Raw genomic sequence first — 24,606 nt, forward strand, 5'->3', positions numbered from 1 at the left:
TGAGCAGTCACGTGAAACAGGCGCACAGTCACACACACACACACACACACACACGCTCTCCCATTTACTACTAGCACTCTTCAAGGGATAATTTCATTCCATCAGCTAAAAACATTGCCTCCCTTATCACTTTTCAGACAGCTCGGCTCATTTGCTCAGAGCTAAGTTTATGCATACAAATTCACTACTTAACTTGCTAATGAAAGGCTCCCATCTTGTGCCTTAGAAACCTCGGCAGACAAATGCTACAATGGCTTGGAATGAACGCGAGACGAATTCCCAGGTTAGAGGAGCTGATGACGGCAGTCCCCAGTAAGACAACGAGGCAACGCGAACGTGGCACCTCGGCTCTTGGAGATGTAATTACAGGAGCCACGGCATCTGCGCTACTGTCTCTGCAGCAACGTAATGAGACAGAGTAAAGAGACAGCAGCTTTTTTTGTTGCTCTGTGTTGAATGACATGAGGCACAAAGCCAAAGCTCCCACGCAGCTCCCAAAGGTGGGCAACAGAGCAGAAGGGTGACACGACTCAGGCACTATTTTACTGAACTGAAATGTATTCTGATTTGTTTTTTAAAAGAAGAAGCTGAGGGACCTGTGTGTGGAGACAAGTGGTGGGTAAGAATACAAATAAGGTGAGGGGGGAAGTTGACTGGCTCTTTATATGTATAGCTTATATATTTAATACAACAAATACACACTATGTCCACAGAGAAGGACAAATCTAACTCCTGCTCACTATACTAGACTTGCTACTCTTTGGCTGTAGTAACTAGCCATTAGCAAGTCGCACAGCTATCCCTTTTTAGCTGATGGAAGTCGGCCTCCACCATCATCTCATAAGACATGGGGGAGTCACTGCGGGCAACTGGGCTCTGTCAACCGGACTCTCGTCAACTGCACTCACAGAGATTACAGCTGGACACCAGACTGAGACCGAACACAGCCTCTGAGACCAACAGATGCCAGTTTGAAGACTGAAAGATAAGGTATGGAGGCGATTTACAGAAGACTGGTTTGGTGAGTTTTATTTACGATTGTATTATTCTGTTTAGTAAGGAAAACAGGTGTAAAAATATGTAATTTTTTTTACATTTTGTGAGTTTACTTTGTTTACTTATTAGACTATGAAACAAACTTGCTGCTTTTCAATTTTCCAGCCGAAACTACGAGGAGCTATCGGACTTACGACTCTTGCGGTGCAAATTGGTATTAGAGAGGACGGGCCGGGGTGAGCTGGTTAGCATGCCAACTCTAGTAGAAATCTTTGCAACACAGCACATGGACACGTGTTTTTAATGTTTTAAACTACATGTGTGGCCATATCTTACAGGTTGCTCCTTTTTAGGTGGAGTAAACAATTCTGGAGAAAGCTAGCTGATTGTTGAGTCACATTACAAGGTTGTCAAATACCAACGCCACCAAAGTCTGCATATGACGACCTGGTGATGAGACTCAACAATCAACATCACACATTCTATAATAATACTTAAAGCACAAATAAGTGTGAAAATGAATTAAAAATGTGTTACTGGCAGAGAAAACCTGACTTGTTCACTGTTTAATGCACAATATGATGAAATATCAATGCAAAACGTAGTTCTTTTAAATCAGTTCTTTTGCTTTTTGAGAGAAAAATCTCTCAAAGAAGCCCCACAGACTCAGGGTATGAGAGGGTTACAACCATATCATTAATAAGCTGACCACTGAGAAGCTTCTTGTGAAAAGATATCCTGCAGGGGGATCATGTGTTCTGATTTAAATCAACGCTGCAGAGCTAATAGTCCTGTAAGTATTCCTGCTGAGCTTTCTGGTTTAAGGTTAAGAGTCCTTCTTAACCCCTGACCCCGTGTATTGCTGTCTATGCGCTGAGTTAGTGAATGCCGGGCAGTTAAAGCATCTGTTTTGCTTCAGCGTGAGGAAAGTGTTTTCAAGGAGGCTGTAAAACTGCCGTTCACTGACCCTCTGAGGCTCCGACTCCAGGAGGAGGAGGATGTGTGGAAAACAAACCTGTGCCAGCACTGCATTTGGCAAAGGCCGGCGGGGAGAAATTGTCAGTTCTACAATTTATTTGACAAGACAGGTGCTTTGAGAAGGTCCAGTTCACTTTTTAAAGCTAATTCCAGTCTCTGTACAAAGGCATCTGCTGTCTGTCCGAGAGAGACGGAGAAACAAAGACAAAACAGAGAGAGACAAACCCATAAAACAACTACTGTAAGTCCATCCACCACCACTCACTGGTGAGGCAGCCGAACCCTGCCAACTGGAAACACACATTTGTTGCCAGGCAACACCAGTGACATCAGCAACCTTCATCATCACCCCCCTCCACCCGCCGCCAGTGGCACTTGGGTCTTAAAATAGCGGCACAGATTATTATCAGCCTCAGAAATAGCAGACATTTTCTCATATGCACAAAAAGGGAAGTTAGCTGGTGGCTTCAGGTGGCTCAAAGGTGACACACTGTGCATGCACGTCGGTCCTGGGTGTGTGCGGGGTTAGCAGGAGGTGATAACACATGTGTAGGTCCGTGTGCATGTGAAGGGAGCACACAATGCGATAATAATGAAGATAAAGGAGGGGAGGTGGAGGAGAAATCACAGGTGCAATAAAGAGCGGTGTGGAACAGGATGAATCAGCACATCAGATGTCAGCGGGGGGGGGAGGCTGAGAAATGATGGAGTCCGTTTCGCATGGGGAATAACGAGCACACCAGTCGCTTCCAGTCTGGATCAGGAAACTAATCTCGACCGCACCGGCCGAGCGATCCAGAGCGAAAACTAATCAACGAGCTACATTGGCCAAATTAGTCAAATTGTCGACCGTGAGCTTGTTAGCGAAAGAAAAGTGTAAATTTGGCATCCGCTGATAAAATGTATGTCTGACATTTATATGCGAAAATATCCGTCTATGGCTTTGACCTCTCCTCTGCTATACATCACTCTGCCTCTCTCCACATGTCAGCTACCTTTCTTCCATTTCTCCAACCACGCCTCATGCAGGTCTAAGGAGAGCTGTGTTAGAAGTGACTCCAGCTCTTTGTGTGATGCGACTGTCTGTGAATCTGCCGGGAGGTAAAGAAAGACCCCAGGGGGATGGATGGGAAAATAATGCGAACCGAACCCTGAGCTGTCTTTAATTTTTCATCTGTATGCGCCGAGCACCGTTGATGAACTGTTGCCAGCTTTTTGAGTTGTCCAGTGAACTGGATGATGCATCTTTTAACACACAGGCTGATGAATAGAGGCCTCCACAGTGATGATAAAGGAGGTTTACACTGCAGAGCTGGAGAATACACTTCAAGAGTCTGTCAGCGACGACAGGCGCGTGAGGTTCAAAAGTATTTTGATCAAAAACAAAATCAAGTGAAAAATATTTGATTTCACTTATTATTAATTTAGCCGGCAACTCTTTATTTATATATATATAGCACCAAATAATAAATAAAGCTTCCACTTAAAGTGAATTGAAAATAAACTGCCTGTTCTTCAGCTGGCCGTGAAACATACGCTGACTCGTGAGGAGCGACCCTGACGTACTGTACAACAACTTCAATGACCTTTATCCCACACTCCTTCCAACAATAATAGATAATAACATTGAGAAGTAACCTCAGGGTCCCTGCACCTTTTCCACAGACAAATACAAGCACTTTTCAAGCATTTTCAATGTGTATTTTCAAGGTTTTCCAACAACTTACATCTGTGATGAACTACAAATTCACACACATGTATTTATCCAAAAGGATATATTATCTAGAAGATATTTATTTATCTATCTGCAATAAAGACTTCAACAGAAATAGTTGGATAAAATGTTAGATAGCTACACGTGTATACATTACGTACTACGTACAAAGCATTTCTTGTTACCAGCCTACTTCAAAATAACTTGTGTTTCACCAGTTAAATGCTTTTAATGTGAAGCTGCAGCTGTAGGAAACCTTTGGTTTGCATTAGCAGTACATAAACACAGCGCTCTACATATAGTGAGTGTCTGTTCTTGTGAACAGCCTGGTGTACCAGGTATTACCGGCGTTGTCACAAGCTTATTATAGGAATTCAGCACCGCGGCAACCCAAACGCAGGTGGGAATTTTCTTTACTCAAAGTTGTCCTGAGGGCAGAAACGTTTGTGATTAGTTCAATCTGACAACCAATCACAAGAGAGGAGAGAATAGCAGAGGCGGGGCCACCATTTTGAAGTTGTGCTTGCCGAAATTTCCGCCCTTCAGCTGGATATCATTTCAAAGTAAGTTTGTAAAAACAAAATGTGAGCAATTTTCTCCAAAATGGAGCATTGTGCAGCTATGTGTGATTTTTGTCTGCCCTCACTCAAATCGTAGTGTAATGGCGCAGCTTGTAAGTTTAGCCGCTAGTGTTGTAGCTTGCATTAAAATGTTGCAGTGGCTGTTGCTAGCAGTTCTTATCACAGAAAGGTAGAAGAACAAGATAATTCAGAAAAACATCACCTTTTCAGTATTAATGAGCTAGTGTATTATGTGTGCCCATACTTGTTTACCATAAGCGCTGGCTAAGCTAGCTAGCTAGTCAAGCTAATCAGGTGAGCTAGAAAGCTTGTCAATGTACATTGCATTAAGCTTTACTGTACTCGTATTCAAAAAACAATGGCTATTTAGGGCAGTGTAGTGTAAATTTGGCTTTTCTTCATGGCTGTTTAGTCTCATCTGGTCCCAGGGCAGAAGTCCTATTTTTCTGTTCTCAGGGCAACGTATATGGACAAAAGGGAGTCAACTGTCTCCTCTGGTCTCAGGGCAGAAGTTGTTTTGTAGGATTCTCCTCATGGCTGTTTAGTCTCATCTGGTCCCAGGGCAGAGACCATTATTTCACACAATTTAGTCTGAGGGCAGGTGAATCCCTCCTGGTCTCAGGGCAGAAGTTGTCTGAGGGCAGGTGAATCTCTCCTGGTCTCAGGGCAGAAGTTGTCTGAGGGCAGGTGAATCTCTCCTGGTCTCAGGGCAGAAGTTGTCTGAGGGCAGGTGAATCCCTCCTGGTCTCAGGGCAGAAGTTGTTTTGTTGGATTTTCCCCATGGCTGTTTAGTCTCATCTGGTCCCAGAGCAGAGACCATTGTTTCCCACAATTTTGTCTGAGGGCAGGTGAATCTCTCCTGGTCTCAGGGCAGAAGTTGTTTTGTAGGATTTTCCCCATGGCTGTTTAGTCTCATCTGGTCCCAGAGCAGAGACCATTGTTTCCCACAATTTTGTCTGAGGGCAGGTGAATCTCTCCTGGTCTCAGGGCAGAAGTTGTTTTGTAGGATTTTCCCCATGGCTGTTTAGTCTCATCTGGTCCCAGAGCAGAGACCATTGTTTCCCACAATTTTGTCTGAGGGCAGGTGAATCTCTCCTGGTCTCAGGGCAGAAGTCCTATTTTTCTGTTCTCAGGGCAACATAGTTGGACAAAAGGGAGTCAACTGTCTCCTCTGGTCTCAGGGCAGAAGTTGTTTTGTAGGATTCTCCTCATGGCTGTTTAGTCTCATCTGGTCCCAGGGCAGAGACCATTGTTTCCCACAATTTTGTCTGAGGGCAGGTGAATCCCTCCTGGTCTCAGGGCAGAAGTTGTCTGAGGGCAGGTGAATCTCTCCTGGTCTCAGGGCAGAAGTTGTCTGAGGGCAGGTGAATCTCTCCTGGTCTCAGGGCAGAAGTTGTCTGAGAGTTGTCAGAAGTTGTTTTGTAGGATATTCCTTGTGGCTGTTTAGTCTCATCTGGTCCCAGGGCAAAAGTTGTCTGAGGGCAGGTGAATCTCTCCTGGTCTCAGGGCAGAAGTTGTCTGAGGGCAGGTGAATCCCTCCTGGTCTCAGGGCAGAAGTTGTTTTGTAGGATATTCCTCATGGCTGTTTAGTCTCATCTGGTCCCAGGGCAAAAGTTGTCTGAGGGCAGGTGAATCTCTCCTGGTCTCAGGGCAGAAGTTGTCTGAGGGCAGGTGAATCTCTCCTGGTCCCAGGGCAGAAGTTGTCTGAGGGCAGGTGAATCCCTCCTGGTCTCAGGGCAGAAGTTGTCTGAGGGCAGGTGAATCTCTCCTGGTCTCAGGGCAGAAGTTGTTTTGTAGGATTTTCCTCATGGCTGTTTAGTCTCATCTGGTCTCAGGGCAGAAGTTGTCTGAGGGCAGGTGAATCTCTCCTGGTCTCAGGGCAGAAGTTGTCTGAGGGCAGGTGAATCTCTCCTGGTCTCAGGGCAGAAGTTGTCTGAGGGCAGGTGAATCTCTCCTGGTCCCAGGGCAGAAGTTGTCTGAGGGCAGGTGAATCCCTCCTGGTCTCAGGGCAGAAGTTGTCTGAGGGCAGGTGAATCTCTCCTGGTCTCAGGGCAGAAGTTGTTTTGTAGGATTTTCCTCATGGCTGTTTAGTCTCATCTGGTCTCAGGGCAGAAGTTGTCTGAGGGCAGGTGAATCTCTCCTGGTCTCAGGGCAGAAGTTGTCTGAGGGCAGGTGAATCTCTCCTGGTCTCAGGGCAGAAGTTGTCTGAGGGCAGGTGAATCTCTCCTGGTCCCAGGGCAGAAGTTGTCTGAGGGCAGGTGAATCCCTCCTGGTCTCAGGGCAGAAGTTGTCTGAGGGCAGGTGAATCTCTCCTGGTCTCAGGGCAGAAGTTGTCTGAGGGCAGGTGAATCTCTCCTGGTCTCAGGGCAGAAGTTGTTTTGTAGGATTTTCCCCATGGCTGTTTAGTCTCATCTGGTCCCAGAGCAGAGACCATTGTTTCCCACAATTTTGTCTGAGGGCAGGTGAATCTCTCCTGGTCTCAGGGCAGAAGTTGTTTTGTAGGATTTTCCCCATGGCTGTTTAGTCTCATCTGGTCCCAGAGCAGAGACCATTGTTTCCCACAATTTTGTCTGAGGGCAGGTGAATCTCTCCTGGTCTCAGGGCAGAAGTTGTTTTGTAGGATTTTCCCCATGGCTGTTTAGTCTCATCTGGTCCCAGAGCAGAGACCATTGTTTCCCACAATTTTGTCTGAGGGCAGGTGAATCTCTCCTGGTCTCAGGGCAGAAGTCCTATTTTTCTGTTCTCAGGGCAACATAGTTGGACAAAAGGGAGTCAACTGTCTCCTCTGGTCTCAGGGCAGAAGTTGTTTTGTAGGATTCTCCTCATGGCTGTTTAGTCTCATCTGGTCCCAGGGCAGAGACCATTGTTTCCCACAATTTTGTCTGAGGGCAGGTGAATCCCTCCTGGTCTCAGGGCAGAAGTTGTCTGAGGGCAGGTGAATCTCTCCTGGTCTCAGGGCAGAAGTTGTCTGAGGGCAGGTGAATCTCTCCTGGTCTCAGGGCAGAAGTTGTCTGAGAGTTGTCAGAAGTTGTTTTGTAGGATATTCCTTGTGGCTGTTTAGTCTCATCTGGTCCCAGGGCAAAAGTTGTCTGAGGGCAGGTGAATCTCTCCTGGTCTCAGGGCAGAAGCTGTCTGAGGGCAGGTGAATCCCTCCTGGTCTCAGGGCAGAAGTCCTATTTTTCTGTTCTCAGGGCAACATAGTTGGACAAAAGGGAGTCAACTGTCTCCTCTGGTCTCAGGGCAGAAGTTGTTTTGTAGGATTCTCCTCATGGCTGTTTAGTCTCATCTGGTCCCAGGGCAGAGACCATTGTTTCCCACAATTTTGTCTGAGGGCAGGTGAATCCCTCCTGGTCTCAGGGCAGAAGTTGTCTGAGGGCAGGTGAATCTCTCCTGGTCTCAGGGCAGAAGTTGTCTGAGGGCAGGTGAATCTCTCCTGGTCTCAGGGCAGAAGTTGTCTGAGAGTTGTCAGAAGTTGTTTTGTAGGATATTCCTTGTGGCTGTTTAGTCTCATCTGGTCCCAGGGCAAAAGTTGTCTGAGGGCAGGTGAATCTCTCCTGGTCTCAGGGCAGAAGCTGTCTGAGGGCAGGTGAATCCCTCCTGGTCTCAGGGCAGAAGTCCTATTTTTCTGTTCTCAGGGCAACATAGTTGGACAAAAGGGAGTCAACTGTCTCCTCTGGTCTCAGGGCAGAAGTTGTTTTGTAGGATTCTCCTCATGGCTGTTTAGTCTCATCTGGTCCCAGGGCAGAGACCATTGTTTCCCACAATTTTGTCTGAGGGCAGGTGAATCCCTCCTGGTCTCAGGGCAGAAGTTGTCTGAGGGCAGGTGAATCTCTCCTGGTCTCAGGGCAGAAGTTGTCTGAGGGCAGGTGAATCTCTCCTGGTCTCAGGGCAGAAGTTGTCTGAGAGTTGTCAGAAGTTGTTTTGTAGGATATTCCTTGTGGCTGTTTAGTCTCATCTGGTCCCAGGGCAAAAGTTGTCTGAGGGCAGGTGAATCTCTCCTGGTCTCAGGGCAGAAGCTGTCTGAGGGCAGGTGAATCCCTCCTGGTCTCAGGGCAGAAGTCCTATTTTTCTGTTCTCAGGGCAACATAGTTGGACAAAAGGGAGTCAACTGTCTCCTCTGGTCTCAGGGCAGAAGTTGTTTTGTAGGATTCTCCTCATGGCTGTTTAGTCTCATCTGGTCCCAGGGCAGAGACCATTGTTTCCCACAATTTTGTCTGAGGGCAGGTGAATCCCTCCTGGTCTCAGGGCAGAAGTTGTCTGAGGGCAGGTGAATCTCTCCTGGTCTCAGGGCAGAAGTTGTCTGAGGGCAGGTGAATCTCTCCTGGTCTCAGGGCAGAAGTTGTCTGAGAGTTGTCAGAAGTTGTTTTGTAGGATATTCCTTGTGGCTGTTTAGTCTCATCTGGTCCCAGGGCAAAAGTTGTCTGAGGGCAGGTGAATCTCTCCTGGTCTCAGGGCAGAAGTTGTCTGAGGGCAGGTGAATCCCTCCTGGTCTCAGGGCAGAAGTTGTTTTGTAGGATTCTCCTCATGGCTGTTTAGTCTCATCTGGTCCCAAGGGCAAAAGTTGTCTGAGGGCAGGTGAATCTCTCCTGGTCTCAGGGCAGAAGTTGTCTGAGAGTTGTCAGAAGTTGTTTTGTAGGATATTCCTCATGGCTGTTTAGTCTCATCTGGTCCCAGGGCAAAAGTTGTCTGAGGGCAGGTGAATCTCTCCTGGTCTCAGGGCAGAAGTTATCTGAGGGCAGGTGAATCTCTCCTGGTCTCAGGGCAGAAGTTGTCTGAGGGCAGGTGAATCTCTCCTGGTCTCAGGGCAGAAGTTGTCTGAGGGCAGGTGAATCTCTCCTGGTCTCAGGGCAGAAGTTGTCTGAGGGCAGGTGAATCCCTCCTGGTCTCAGGGCAGAAGTTGTCTGAGGGCAGGTGAATCTCTCCTGGTCTCAGGGCAGAAGTTGTCTGAGGGCAGGTGAATCTCTCCTGGTCTCAGGGCAGAAGTTGTCTGAGGGCAGGTGAATCTCTCCTGGTCTCAGGGCAGAAGTTGTCTGAGAGTTGTCAGAAGTTGTTTTGTAGGATATTCCTCGTGGCTGTTTAGTCTCATCTGGTCCCAGGGCAAAAGTTGTCTGAGGGCAGGTGAATCTCTCCTGGTCTCAGGGCAGAAGTTGTCTGAGGGCAGGTGAATCCCTCCTGGTCTCAGGGCAGAAGTTGTTTTGTAGGATATTCCTCATGGCTGTTTAGTCTCATCTGGTCCCAGGGCAAAAGTTGTCTGAGGGCAGGTGAATCCCTCCTGGTCTCAGGGCAGAAGTTGTTTTGTAGGATTTTCCTCATGGCTGTTTAGTCTCATCTGGTCCCAGAGCAGAGACCATTGTTTCCCACAATTTTGTCTGAGGGCAGGTGAATCCCTCCTGGTCTCAGGGCAGAAGTCCTATTTTTCTGTTCTCAGGGCAACATAGTTGGACAAAAGGGAGTCAACTGTCTCCTCTGGCCTCAGGGCAGAAGTTGTTTTGTAGGATTCTCCTCATGGCTGTTTAGTCTCATCTGGTCCCAGGGCAGAGACCATTGTTTCCCACAATTTTGGCTGAGGGCAGGTGAATCCCTCCTGGTCTCAGGGCAGAAGTTGTCTGAGGGCAGGTGAATCTCTCCTGGTCTCAGGGCAGAAGTTGTCTGAGGGCAGGTGAATCTCTCCTGGTCTCAGGGCAGAAGTTGTCTGAGGGCAGGTGAATCCCTCCTGGTCTCAGGGCAGAAGTTGTCTGAGGGCAGGTGAATCTCTCCTGGTCTCAGGGCAGAAGTTGTCTGAGGGCAGGTGAATCTCTCCTGGTCTCAGGGCAGAAGTTGTCTGAGGGCAGGTGAATCTCTCCTGGTCTCAGGGCAGAAGTTGTCTGAGGGCAGGTGAATCCCTCCTGGTCTCAGGGCAGAAGTTGTCTGAGGGCAGGTGAATCTCTCCTGGTCTCAGGGCAGAAGTTGTCTGAGGGCAGGTGAATCTCTCCTGGTCTCAGGGCAGAAGTTGTCTGAGGGCAGGTGAATCCCTCCTGGTCTTAGGGCAGAAGTCCTATTTTTCTGTTCTCAGGGCAACGTAGTTGGACAAAAGGGAGTCAACTGTCTCCTCTGGTCTCAGGGCAGAAGTTGTCTGAGGGCAGGTGAATCTCTCCTGGTCTCAGGGCAGAAGTTGTCTGAGGGCAGGTGAATCTCTCCTGGTCTCAGGGCAGAAGTTGTTTTGTAGGATATTCCTCATTGCTGTTTCGTCTCATCTGGTCCCAGGGCAGAGACCATTGTTTCACACAATTTTGTTGCTAGCTTCAGAAAGATCTCTCAGCATTAGTGAGGGGAAATAATCTTCAACGGATGCACACACAAAAAAAACATTTATCCCCTTAAACCTTAAACTTTTCTCTCGTGATAGACTTATCAGCCATATCGCCCAGGCCTAGTTTCAAGTACTTCATCAAAAATCCAGGCATCTTTCAAACCTTGAAATTAAAATTTAAACCTTTAAAAGAATTTCCTGCAGCTGTATGAGCCCTGAACCTCAGGTAAGATTTCCAACTTATTCCTGGTCAAAGCAAAGCTTCAACAATTTTTCAGCCTAAATCCCTCAATAACATTAAAAATCAATAATCAGTGCACAGCTCTTTATTGTCAAGTAAGTCATATATAGATTTGTCAGATTTTAGGTCAACAAATCCAGGTATGATGCTAACCTCTTCCTGAAACCCAAGAGGAACTCATATTATTCCACTTTCTACCCCTCTGCTCACCCACTCTTCCCATCATTGCTCATGGCTCTCCTTTTCTCGCCATCGATTACAGCTCTTGGCCGCTGAATATTACATTCCAGGATTACAAGCGTGCAGCTGGAAAGATTAATGAGCAACTGCGCTGGTGATTTGATTTTGTTCAATTTCTATCCAGCGACTACAAAGAACAACCCCCGCCGAACAAGTGGAAGGGCAGATCTATCAATATTTACACATGAACAGCGAAACGCGTGAGGGAGCGACCTAAAAGACTGTCACAAGTTTGAAAAATTAGTTTATACCCACTGAGCTGGAAGCCAGGGGGAAAATAACTCTGCTTTTCAGGTGTTTTGACTATAATGAGTTTCTTTAGGAGGAGTCCGTCTCTGTCGTTTCCCTGATGAGGAAACCAGCCTTGAATGCTAAAGCGCTCGCCGTTGACAGAGTTGCTTCTCTTCTGTCGGAGGGGGGAGATGAAGGAGAGTCATCAATGCGGCGACATTGCTAAAAAGTCGCTTGATGGATGCCCTGTCTCCGGAGAGACGGTCGAACAGCGCGCGGTGACACTGAGCAGGGTGACTTATGAACTCAGAACAGGCAGAGGGAAGCTGTGTACACAACGTTTTCTATCCTTTGCTGACATCTGATACCTGTGTGTCATTACAACATACTGATGCATTTAAGCTACAGCGGCGACAACTAGTCGATTAATCGATCCGACTGTTGATTTTCAAACCTTCTCTGACAAATAACTTCACTTTCTCCTGGTATATTGATAGAGAACACAAAAAGCAGCAAAAGGTTTCTTCATATTTAGGATGTGAATGAAACATTCACTTGATGACCAACACTGTTCTCTCTTTTCCCTCTTGTAAAGTACTTATCCATCGCATGCTTTTCTGCAGCAGACATTTTGAATCATAGCAGGAGGAGAAGCTGAAGATGTTAATTATTAGAATCGATTAGTTTATCAAAAGAAAATTGATCGCCATCTGTTTTGACAATCGATTCATGTTTTCAGTCATTTTTCAAGCGAAAAATGTCGAACATTTGCTGGTTCCAGCTTCTCGAATGTAAGGATTTGCTGCTTTTCTTTGTCGTTTGTGAGACTAAATGATGAATTTTTGTGTTTTGGACTGCACTTCGGGCTCTGGGAAATTCTGATGAGCAATTTCAGCAATTTGTTTTGACATTTTACGGACTGACCAAGTCGTGAAAAAAGTTCGGCAGTTTAATCGACAATGAAAATAATCATTATTTGCAGCCCTAATTCAAACTGCTTATATACGAAGCATCACTGCACGATGTTTAGTAATTATGGAGCCCCTGGGCCTAAGGTCTAATTTGTATTTTGAGTCTCGTTCTCAGCTTGTTAATAATTGACGCTTTGGGATGCTGCTGACCTGACCTACAATCCCAAAGCGTCAGTATTTGACGAGTTGGGAATGAGACTCAAAAATCAACGTTCTTAAACACTGGACCTGTAAATCATAAGGCTTAATTATCTTCCCCAAGGAGTTCATTTTCACCCATTTACGTTTTGTTTGATGGTTATTTGGTTTGTCAGCAGGATTACATAAAAACTACTGGGGCGTTTTTTGACATTTTTATACATTTTTCAGGGAATAATGCATGGATCCTGATGAAAAAGATCTGGTGTATTAAGGCAGCTGGTATCTACGAGTTGGTGTAATTTCATGTAGGTCCTGATAAAAAGAGAGTAAAACCAATTTATTGTTGAAAGAATGAAACAATATACTGCATGTAACCCATTATTCTGTCCACAAACACATAAGCTATTATCTGGCTGTGGCAGTACTTGTTAGTATGAAGAATTAAATGTTAGTTTCAGTCTCTTCTGGGAAGTTGTTTCTAGATCAGAAACAATAACGCTGCCAACAATGTTGATAGAAAAATATGTGTTGCTGGAATATCCAGGTGAGGTCAGACAGCTTGAGAAAAGCTCTGAAAAGTTGCTCTGTTCCCTCAGAAATGACAAACTAATGACGATTTAATGATTTTGTATAAGATAGCAGAGGCTTTTTCACCCACACACTCGAAGTGAAACTGCCTGAGACACAAAGAGAAAAGAAAGTGAGCCGAGGAGTGACCCGCTCTAGCGTGAAAAGAGTGGAGAACACATTTGGATTGCAGCGTTGGCCGCCAGCAGCTGCCAGTTATTGAGTTTAGCAGGGGGTGAAGAATCCAATGGGATTTACACATCTAGACAGAAATCAAGAGGGCGCCAGAGGTTTTTCCTCCAAACTCAATAAATCACCTGGCTGGTGTGGCCACAAAGTGTGACACAGTTTTGTTCAGGTGCATGTGTGTGTGTGTGTGTGTGTGTGAGAGGAAGTGAGATTCAAACCTGAGCGTGAAACAAACAACCCCTATGTTCAAGTAGAATGAAATGTTATCTCACAAACACTGAAGCTTCAGGGAGAGAGATGGGAATCAACAGCTCTGCTCAGCAACATCGGTTAAGTCCAAAACCAATCCGCGCTGCCAGCCGGAGACGTTCAAAGACGGAGGCACAGGTGGAGAGCGCGGGATGTATTCTACATAACGGAGTAAACGTTTAAAATCTCACAGCGCCAAAAGCCGTTCAAATATCATAATCTTGTGTGTTTGCCCGTGTGCATTGGCTGCCTATTCTAAATCCTTCCAGCTCCCCCGCTCTGCTCGCATAAACAGTGAATGCTCACCAAAAGCCTTATGTAATAAAAGATCAGCGTATGGATATTTAAACTGTGCATAAAAATACCACGGAGAGGGAATTCACTGCCATTATTGCACCGCTGCGAATTTATTGAATTTCATTTTCTACGAGCTCACTGCTGAGAACAAAACCACAGCGTAGGCAGCTACAGTGTGTCACCACTCAGGATGGGGCGTCTATCAGTAGATCAGATCAGAGGTGGGGGCATTTTTTTCTAAAGCATCATTTAATTTCCCCGACTGCCTCACTTCCTCATTCTCTCTCACTGTTCGTGTCTGCTCTGCTGACTTTCTCGGTGAGCAGTACGATCGAGTGACATCTCACCAGCCGGGTCCCTAACAAGCTCTTCCAGAATAATGACACAAGTAGGAACATGAAAAAAGAGAGGCTGCACCACAATCAGTGAGAGATGTTCCCCGGTATTAAATCCACTGCTTCTCCACAGAGCATGTGTGATAGCCAGGAGGACGAGGAGTAGAGTGAGGGCAGGGTGTCTAAGAGTTAACTGATCGTGGATGGAGTCGTTCTCACAGACAAAAAGAAAACTAAAAGGGTTCGCCAAATATATACTTCTCAAAATTAGTTATGGATATTAGGATATGGGTGCATATATGCACGTGCATGGATATGCAATAAAAGTCTAATGAGTTGCATTATGTTTTGGGGCCAAAAATATTCACAAAATAAAAAGATTTGTCACAGTGTAAACAATCAAATGTAACACTGAAACATCCACAGATCTTGACTCATTTTGAGTAGTGTACTTTGGCAGCTGTATAATATACACAGTACCTGAGCATCTCTACCGTGTCTACATGTGTCATGAAACCCTGTGTCACAGTTTTGGGTTTCAGTTTAGTTATTTTCCTATTTTATGCTCAAAGACTCCTTGTGTGTCATGTTTTGCTTTACACTTCCTGTCTTTGTCTTTTTCCCACCTGTTTTCTGTCTCCACCTGTGTTTTTATTGGATTAATTAGTCCCTCTGTGTTTAGTCAGTGTGTTTCCCTTGTTTCAGTTGTCAGATGGTCTAAGACAGTTCCCCAGTCCTGTGTTTCCCCCTTACGCGTTCCTGCCTTATTTCTTGTTTTTATTGCCTGCCACTTTTTGCTGTCTGGACTTCAGCTTTTTTGTTTTTAAGCTCGCCTTTTGTCTTTCAACCTGCCCCGACTTGGTGTCTTGCATTTGGGTCCTTTTTTCTATAGCGCAAATTATCTCAAATACATTTTTATTGTTTTTTTTTTGTTTCTGGAATGATCCTTCGTGGAGCATCTGGAGTATCTAGCCCCACAAAGACAATAACTATTAATGAGTCCCCCTGTCTCATAAAAGCAAAAATGACCAAGTTTACGACCACGAAGTTGCCCTCAAAATTGCAGACAAACGGGTAAATGTCCAGATTACTATAAAGAAAATACATTGGAGTCTTTTGGCTTGTGTTTGCTCCTTATCATATAGATTGTATTAAGGGGCAAATACCTGCCAACGATGAGGTGTGTAAAGGGATCAAATTTGAGGGAAGAAAAGGTAATTTTCTCACCAAAGTTGTCTGAGCTGAATGCCCTTGTCCCCTGTAAATGATGCAGCATTGAACAAGAATGCAATATATATGTAATGAGCATACAATAGGGTGAGCATTTCAACCACAAGAGTCTGAACTGATAAGTCATATTTCTGCATTATTGCAATATTGAGCTCTTCACACTTGCATTGAGCTCGAACAGACCAACCAGCCAAGTGAGCTAATCTGCACTCAGATCAGAACGCGCCGCCTGTACGAACTCAAGGTCGATGGCTTTCCAACGCTCCAACAACAGTATCGATTCCATATTTAACACAGAGACGTCGTCTTGTCCCGCATCGATCCCTCCATTCGCGCAGGCAGGATATTACAAAACAAAGAGACGTCCAATTGTGCTCTTTCACTGTCGCCGGGCACATTCATCATAGCTGACTGGACCTCGGCGAGGACAGCAATCAAAAAAGGGGGGGGGGTGACATTAGCATGATGGCTCGCTGCCTGGATTCAGGTCTCCCATCCAAGTGGCTAACGGGGAGCCAGCCATTCAAGAACCATTACAAACTGAGGCCCTCAAAAACAATGCAGGGGAAGCTGGGAACTCACATTCCAATTACGTACTGTATGTTATCATCAAGGCCCACAGCGGCCATGTTGGATAATGGGTCAATTGTGAGGTGAAGAAAAAAAAGGGGAGATTACACACCGACTAGGAAACTGCAACACGCACTGGACGAGTTAAGGGGCATGACCCAGCAAGTCATTAAAATGATGACCGCGACTCGGCTTCTGTGAGCATGACATTCATTTAAAGTGCACTGGTGCAATGTGGCACTGAGATATTGACAGTGTTAACAGACTTAATGACCTGCTGCAGCCCGGCTGATTAACCGCAAATTATTGTAATCGTGTGAAGTGAAAACTGACAGGATTCACATGCACTCGGCTGGGTCCCATTTTGTCGTGTTTTTGAACTTTAAGTCAGGAATAAGATGGTAAACACTCATTATTAAGTTGCCTGACTGTGACAGTGGCTGAAGCTATTTTAATTTCCGCTCCTGAAGTGACGGACAAGCTGCCCGTGATTGTTTTCCTTCCTTTATCTCTTTTTCTAAGCGCACATCTCAGCCAGTCACTGTGTCTCTTACGGGTGCAGAGTCAATTAAACATTAAGTGAACTCAATCAAACCCAAAGTTTAAATGCGGCCCTGGAATGTGACCGGTTGAAGAAATGCTCTCTGGGAGTTGTTTCAACTGACTGGACGATTATGGGGTGAGGAGATCCTTGGTGGCTTGTCCTATTAGGTGGAAATGGCTAAAATATTGACTAGAAGTTGCAGAGCAGGGAAACCAGACTTACTGCACAAAAAAATGTATGTGTTTAATCAAAAGAATGACATATTTTCTCCAAGTGATCCAGCGCAAATGACGACGCATCACTCCGTGTAACAATCAGTTCCCAGAGAAGCTTAAAAAATTCAAACTGCAGAGGTTTTTTAATGTCGTAATTTCTCCAGGAGAAGGGACCCGATCCCCTGGTCTCCAGTACAAATCATAGGAGGGATTAATCAAAGGGGGAAGTATGATAAAATGTGCCAGCCTTTCATGGAATAGTGATCTTCTGGAGTTATGCCCCCTCTCAAGGCCAAGTTAATGTCAGTGGACTAATAAAATATAGCAAAGACCACATTTATAGTCTTCTCACACTGATAAGCATAGGACGAGACGGAGTTTTAAAGATCAAGTTAAATTAAAACATCGTACACAGTTCACGCTAATAAAGAGCCCGAGGTCCTTGAAATGATTTCTCAGTATCTGTATCATAAGAACTTAATCCCTAAAAGTTTGAGGGGTAAAGCGCATCTCAACCCACTAAACTGATATAATTAAAACTGCACAAGGAAGGAAGCTTCACACACGGAGCAGATGGTCGGGATAAATGGTTCAACAGTTTTTAACTTCAACCACCAGAAATCCTGTTACATTAAGTCGATGAACCGCGACGGCTCTGCGTGCTGTGATGCCTTTTTACCAAAAGAGACAAAAGAGGCAGCAGGACAGAACATAATGTGTCACTGATATCGGCTTAAATCCCATTTCCACTATCTACTTCCTGTCAAAACATGCAGCCGTGGACTAAAAGTCAGAATGTATGGGATCAGATAAGAAATGCTTTCTGTATATTTACATCAAAATCATCCGCAGTGCAGCTTTAAATACAGCCCGTCAACGACATAAAGATCATAGCTCGTCATAAATCCAGATCTCCCCCGTCTGATTTGTGTCTTTAGAAAGTAGAAAAACCTTCCTCACCAGTCTGCCACCAGTGATCCAGGACAGGAACCCCGAAGCTCCTCTTCGCCCACTCCAGCGTCTCCACATCACAACGCTCTCCTGCCAGGAATAAAGACCGCAACCTGCAGGGACACAGACCGCACCTGTCAATCACCTCGAGGAAACATGACATAAGTGCTCTCTCACAGGAACGGTCCAGATAACACAACATCTGTGCAACAGAAAAACTGACTTTTTCTTGAGGGTGTCCAAAGTTATACGTTTTTAAAACTTTAATGTAAAAATGTACAGAGATCGTGCAGTGCTGGCGTAACGGAGACCCTTCTTCAGGCCGACATACACACCTTTTCTGGAATGATCTCTCAAATGAAACACTTGTGACAAAGATAAAGATAAGATATTTTACAGTTTAACAATTAACTTTATTGTGCAAAATTATATGAGTGCAATGAAACAGTAAACTTCCGATGGAATTTTTTTTGCGTGTTTTTCTGCACTATCAAAAAAGTTTTCGTATCAGCACATATGACACTGTGGTAGGGCAATATCGGTACTTGGTGACGTTTAACACAAGAGCATCAGCAACTTGTTTGACATTTTGCATACGGTCAGGCGGTGCTGTCTCAACGACAAAGGCATGACAATCATTTACCACCCCTGTTATATGGTGGTTAATCTCATCCTCTGCACAGAGGAGCTCTCGAACTTCCTTATGGTTGCAATCATAGCCTCATCAAAAGTTACAAAACCTGGGTCGGCTCACTTTTTTTTTGTTTACATAGACGTGGATTCAGCTCTGTTACTACCACCACTTCTGGCTCAGAGGCGAAACAACAATGCCTTCATAACTTTTATACAGAATGGCGAGGCGGAAAAACAGCCCAACAGTCCTGCCTTGAACAGGCTGTTTCAAAAGGGGCTAATGTCTTTAAGTACGCTAGTTATACACTTCACTTTATATTTATATTAAGTGAGAGATCCTCAAACCTGTGCAGCTGGAGAACCTGTGATTTACCTCTTAGCTTTAAGTGTTTATCAGTTGAGAACGGCCAGATAAGCTTCTCTTTACGCTCTTCAATGTGACTTTGGCCTTCAGACCACAAATACGAAACTTCAAGGCAGCACTCTCCGAAAGAATCTTTCCATCCTGCCTTTGGTGGCTTGCCTCTTCATGGTCACAACTATCCGGACAAGTAAAGGTTGGAAGGTATGGAGCTTCAGAGTTTAGTCTAGAAAAACAATAAATTCCCTTTTTGTTCCTTCCATCTGAAACTTGCATGCAGGCATTTCAGGTCGGATGTTTGTCCTCCAGGAAACATAATCACGGAGTACCTAGAGACAACACACTCTTGCAAGGACATCTGAATCAGTCCCTCCAGCTTCAGTTCCCACCTTGTTTGGACAACTGCTCCTCCCCGACTTCATAAAACCCTCCCTCCGTGCCCTCCGAGTGACCCAAATCACTGTGGTTTCTATCTTCAGCCTCCCTGATTTCTCCCCCCATCATTCTCCCCCAAACTCCATCTGATGGCTGCCCACGGCTGCTCATATCTAATTCACAACACCGCTGGGCGCTCGCTACAAGGCTGTGGAGGGTCCGGGCCACAGCGCAGCCGCGGATGCCGGTCCGATCGCTAAACCTTCACACAAATGACTGCTGGTCATCACTCATCGGTCAACACTCCGTGATGGCGAACTGACCTTCCAACTCCAATCAGACTCCAAGTTACATTCTATCTTCTGCAACTGGCAAAAACTATTTCATCATTTCACTCTCCCCAGTGACTCATATCTTTTCTTGTCTTGCCCTCTCCCTGGGTAATATTTCATTCTCTTTCTCCAGCGCTGCTCAGGTCTCGGGGAAATGTTGTGCAGTCTGGTTCTCTCTGGCGTTTCAGTAACACTGGGATTGCAGAAAAAAGGGCTACAATGCCGAGAACGGTGGATTCTTGTCTGTAAGCGGAACAAAATTTTAAATATACTGCCACTAGATGCTCAAGGAGCGCTTTCAAAGAATACTATTACCCTCCAATAATAATTAAATATCAACTACCTGTATGTTAGTGTTAAACCTGATTATAACATGTAATGTGACTGACTCCTGATTGCACAGGTAGATAGCAATGAGTCACATTTACTCTGCTACATGTACTTGATTAACTTTTTTTTGATAAGACTTGGGACACCTAAACTGGAATTTAAAAGTTTAATGTAATATTTTGAGTTTTTTGGCTACTCTACCCACCTCTGTCTGATGGGTTTGTCATTTCATTAATATAAGAGAGAATATAGCCCATGTTTGTCGGCTTCAATTGTACTTTTGGGGGGTTTTTTGCAACATGAACAACATTCGAAACAGTTTGTCTGTGCCTGTGTCTCAACTCAGGGACGCATCATTCAAAGGCTGCATTTAAAGACCGAATGCGTCACAGCAACCTGACAAGGCCATCCCATTTCGGAAAGCCAGAGCGAAACAGCAGCTGAATACACTTTCAAATGTAAGTATGTGGTTTCAAGACATTCGAAAGGCTGATGATATCGTTATTATAGAACAAGGGGCACCAATACTGTCAAAGTTGCTCGGCAACTGGAGCGGCGCTTCGTGACGCCGGGGTTAGATGGTGAAACTCCCTGTAGACCAGCCCGTCTCATTGGAGGAAGCATTGCTATGATAATGAATCATTATGTCTCAGGCATTATCATTTTATAGGCACAAAGACAAAAACTGACAGCTTCCACTTGATTAATTACGTTCACTCTTAAGAGTTTTACATGTTTATGTTTGTGTGTATTGGAATCATAGCTGCACTACTTCAATTGCAAATTAGTCTTGACCTTGTATTTGTGTTGATCAAGAACTTTAAAGCTTACTTGACTCACAGTTACAGCTTTAAGTATATACTTAGAGTGTATCAAATATGAAGTACGTCAGGGGTAACACTGAAGCCTCTGGATTAACAGCTTCATTCAGCCGTCAGATAGATTCTGCCCCCGCAGGAACTAAGCTAAATAACATGTGGAATAAATGAATGATTGATTAGTTGAACTGGCCGTGACCTTGTGTTCCAGTAAAACAGCACTGCGCTCCCGATTCAATTCAATTCAGCTCAGTGGAAGTACAATTTTGGATGATTCATACAGACACCGTGACCTCGGACCTTGTGGTGGGAGGGCGAGTGTTTGGCTGCTGACCAACATCAAGAACTGTGCACTGAGTAAACATCCGTGTTCTTGAGAAAAAGGTCTAAAAAGAAGCTTTCCTCCCTTTGTATTTTCTTAAGAAACACATTATAATATATAAAACCTGAATGATGTCGAGTTGCAAGTTATAACCTCCACCGAGAAGGTTATGTTTATGTGTCACCCGTGTTCGTTTGTTTGTCAGCAGGTTTCACAAAAACTACGGAGCCGATTTCCATGAAACTTTGATGGAGGATGGGTATCGTCCAGAATAGACCCCATTAACCTTTGGTGCAGATCCAGGAATGCTTCCCACGTCCTTTAACATGGTGAGACAGGCTGTTTTTCATCATTTTTTCGAATTTCTCGGGGATAAACGGATGGATCTTGATGAAAAACTCTTGCGTATTTAGGTGGCTGGTATCTATGAGTGAGCAGAAAAGGAGGTATGTGACATTCTAGTTTCATATCAGACCTACATGGTGACCTGACCTGAAATATGGTTTGTTGTCCTTGGAAACTGTTTGGAAAAGGGCCAACTTTTTCAAAAACTACTTGGCAGGTGATTGGGCCAAACCATCTGTCTATCACTGGCTATCACGGGCTCCAACCAATCAAATCAGCAGTAGGAGAGTGATACCACCAGCAGAGCCGTTTGGTAAACCAAACGCTGACAAAAGGCAGTCAGGAAAAAAGCAAAAACATCTTTTCTATTTCCTCCTCTTTCAATTTAATATACTCTCCAGTTCTGATAAAACTGACGCTATGACAGCTACATTAACCTCTTGAGGATAATCAGCTCTACGTTAAGCAACATCTGTTTCAAAGTCAAGGCCTCCTAGGGCTCATCAGTATCTAATATCTTTAAAGAAAATATAGTTTGATATAGTGTGAAGTCGCATTACATAACCTGTTTCTTCTGTAAAGCACTGCCAGCCGGCGCCTCTCCTCTCTCACACTCACATGCTTGTTACATCTCAAATGTGGCTTTGACTTACAACTGAGAGATCAGCCCATTCATAGAGAAAACACAGATATATTTAGCGTTATCAGCTTGAAAATACAGAGATAGTAATGCACACAGTAAGAGGGCCAACAAAGACTTAATCGTTCCACACTTAAACCAAGAAACGTAGCACTTGTTAAGTTTATCCTGACATGCACCTCAGGTTACCGGTGAAGGTAAGGTACAATGATAGCACATACCCTCTCTCTTCAATCAGACGCCACAACACGTTAACCAATAACAGCTATTTCTATGCAACTCTGTAAAGATAAGCAACGCTAATCTTCACAGTACGACCTTGGAGTAGGCAAATAAAGCAGGAAACAACATAATCTTTGAGGTTGAAGTTCACACATGGCGGCCTGTTGATATACTTAAAGGTTCTGTGTGGTTGGGGTGTCAAAGCTGTGAGAAGAAATGAGAAATTTAAGCAAAAAATAAAAAAAGAGCACAGCTGAAGCTGTTGGCAGTGGTATTTTTCCACACAGATGGACATCCGATGTCCAAAACAAGAACCCATGAACCCTGAGTGTCTGTGAGTATGACTTATTGAGGGCCTTTTGAGCTGCAGCTGAGCTATATGGAAATTCATCCACAATATAAGACAAGCAGACCAAAAAAAACACCACACACTGGAATATTCTCAGCACCTGTTTTACTGCGCACCAGGCAGAACTATGGACCGGAGTCGCGCACTTTGTCACTCATTTATGAGCGAGGCTCTCAGTCAGCAGCGAGTTACATCTCCCGTCCTTCAAACACGACTGACAGAGTCCTCGGCCCCTTTTGTCATGCTACATTTATGCAGAGCACTGCTACCATCACAGCCCTGAAGCTAGTGGTTTTCACATCCACGCTGACAAGTAATACAGCTGAAGCACATTGATAAAGGTCCAAGGCTCTTACAGCTGAATGGGCAATGGAGGGAGTAAAAGTCTCACAGTGTCAATAAGCTGTAGACAGTGTTCGAGCTGCATCAAATTATCCTTTGAGGCCTCTCTAGCATGAAATTATAGGTTTGATATAAAGCTGACAAAGTTTTCCAAAAAGGTTTTACACACTTTTAATTAAAACCAGCACGATCAGTATTGACACATCGTTCCGTGTGACACAGGAAGTGGCAAAATGCGGAGACTACATGTGGACCCCGTCGGGAGATATTGTCACAAACATTATGCTTCGATGAATTTTTCATGTGCAGCTGAACCGCACAGCCGAGACGAGTCAGGCTGGAGGACTGAATTGAATGCAATCTGCAGAGTCAATACAAGGTTGTGTCACCATGAGCGAGAAGACACAGTCACGGTGAGACGTCCAAAAGGGAAAAAAAAGCGTGGATTATCTTGATGCTTCAGGCTTTTAAAAACCGAGAGGACTGACACATAAATTGTCAAGAAATAACATCACAATAAGCAAAAAATACCAACGCAGGCACGAGGGGAATACTGCATTTCTACTGAAGATGAAGCGAGATCAAAAGATCAAAACACCTTTGTGTATGGCTCATAAAAATGGGCATATATCAAAAACTAAAATATGTACATGGTTCAAATAAGTTGTAGCGTCTTAAAAATATTCTGTTCATGCTTCTACACCTGGAAATCTTTTGGATCAACATGTTTTGTGTCTTTATTCAGCAAAATCTGATGAAAGAAATGTTAATTTATCATCATTTATAATTATTTAATCACTTAAATTATCTTTTAGCTTTACACTGCACTGATTTCAGGAATATGAAGCAGTTGAAGATCCAAAAAATAACTAATGTAGGCCCTGGTAGACCGTTTCTATTGCAGAGCTGGAAGGATTATGTTTCTCTACACTCAATAAATGAAAAGCATTTCAAATCGAAAGAGAATATTCAACATTCGGGTTAAAAAAAAGCCATGCTTTATTGGCGTACACCCAACATTGAAGTACATCCACAGTACGACCAGACACTGAATAGCCCTGGCCTGAAATGAAACCATGTGTCATTGCTTCCTTTGTGTTGCTGCCCTGTGTCATGGTGATATGTTTTGTTCAGCGCCGAAGGGGAAATGCAGCAATCTTTCACCAACCTGCCTCCTTCCAAGGGGAAATGACACATTAAGAACAAGAAACGTGTGCAGAGAAACAGCACGTCGCTTACATGACTGATCGTGACGGGGGTTTGCAGCTGAGAGGATAGATTCCGCCAATATTTGAGGAATAAATATCGTAGGGAATAACCTGCGCCTGCAAGGACAGCATTTTAAGAAAAGCTGCTACGCATTCAGCACGCCGAACGACCGCAGATCGTCGAATTCAGCACACAATGCCAGAGTTACTGAATGATTCACCGGGGCCGTAGGTCACCCACACTCAGAATTGCTTTATGATTGTGTGCTTAGAGGCATTTTCAGACCGCTGAACAAAATGAAAGTGGTGAGTTGACACCTCAACCCCTCAGGTTCAAGTTTTTCTGCACCGCACTAAATAATTAACAGTTGTGATCATCTCAGCAAGTATTCTGACTCTATGGGCCAAACTAATACCGTGAAAAATGTTTGTTTTTAACTTTGAGCTACAGACGACCTTTACGTGAAGAGCCAGACTGTGGCTGGGAAAACAAGCTCACACGGTCTGATTTAATACAGGTGGGCTGCAGCGACCTGCCGTTTGTTTGCCATCCATCCTGATTAGCACCCGAGGGTCAAGCTGAGGGTGCGGACTGTAAGCAATGGAGGTGGAAAAGGGTTCTGAATCCAACAGATGGTCGGAGACTAACGAGACGCTGGACAGGCTGCGCAGAGCGCCGACAGCCGTGAGATGCTTTCACACATCAGTCTCTGTGTTTTAAAGCTCAACAAACAACCTACAGTTGAGAGTTAGGCCTTGTACCTCAGCAGAACTGATAAAAGGCCAAAAAGTTTTCCTAA

The 24,606-nt window shown here is 44.7% G+C and overlaps 1 protein-coding gene across 1 annotated transcript in view; it reads right to left on the reverse strand.

The window, feature by feature from the left end:
• The window catches only part of acss3 (acyl-CoA synthetase short chain family member 3), a 50,254-nt gene that overhangs the window by 12,893 nt on the left and 12,755 nt on the right, over positions 1-24,606 (reverse strand). Inside the window, exon 9 of the mRNA XM_073480982.1 lies at positions 17,539-17,642. Within this exon, the coding sequence (XP_073337083.1) occupies positions 17,539-17,642 (104 nt within the window). The remainder of the gene's footprint in view (positions 1-17,538; positions 17,643-24,606) is intronic.

Source organism: Pagrus major, chromosome 14, assembly GCF_040436345.1.
Source record: "Pagrus major chromosome 14, Pma_NU_1.0".
Classification (NCBI taxonomy): domain Eukaryota; kingdom Metazoa; phylum Chordata; class Actinopteri; order Spariformes; family Sparidae; genus Pagrus; species Pagrus major.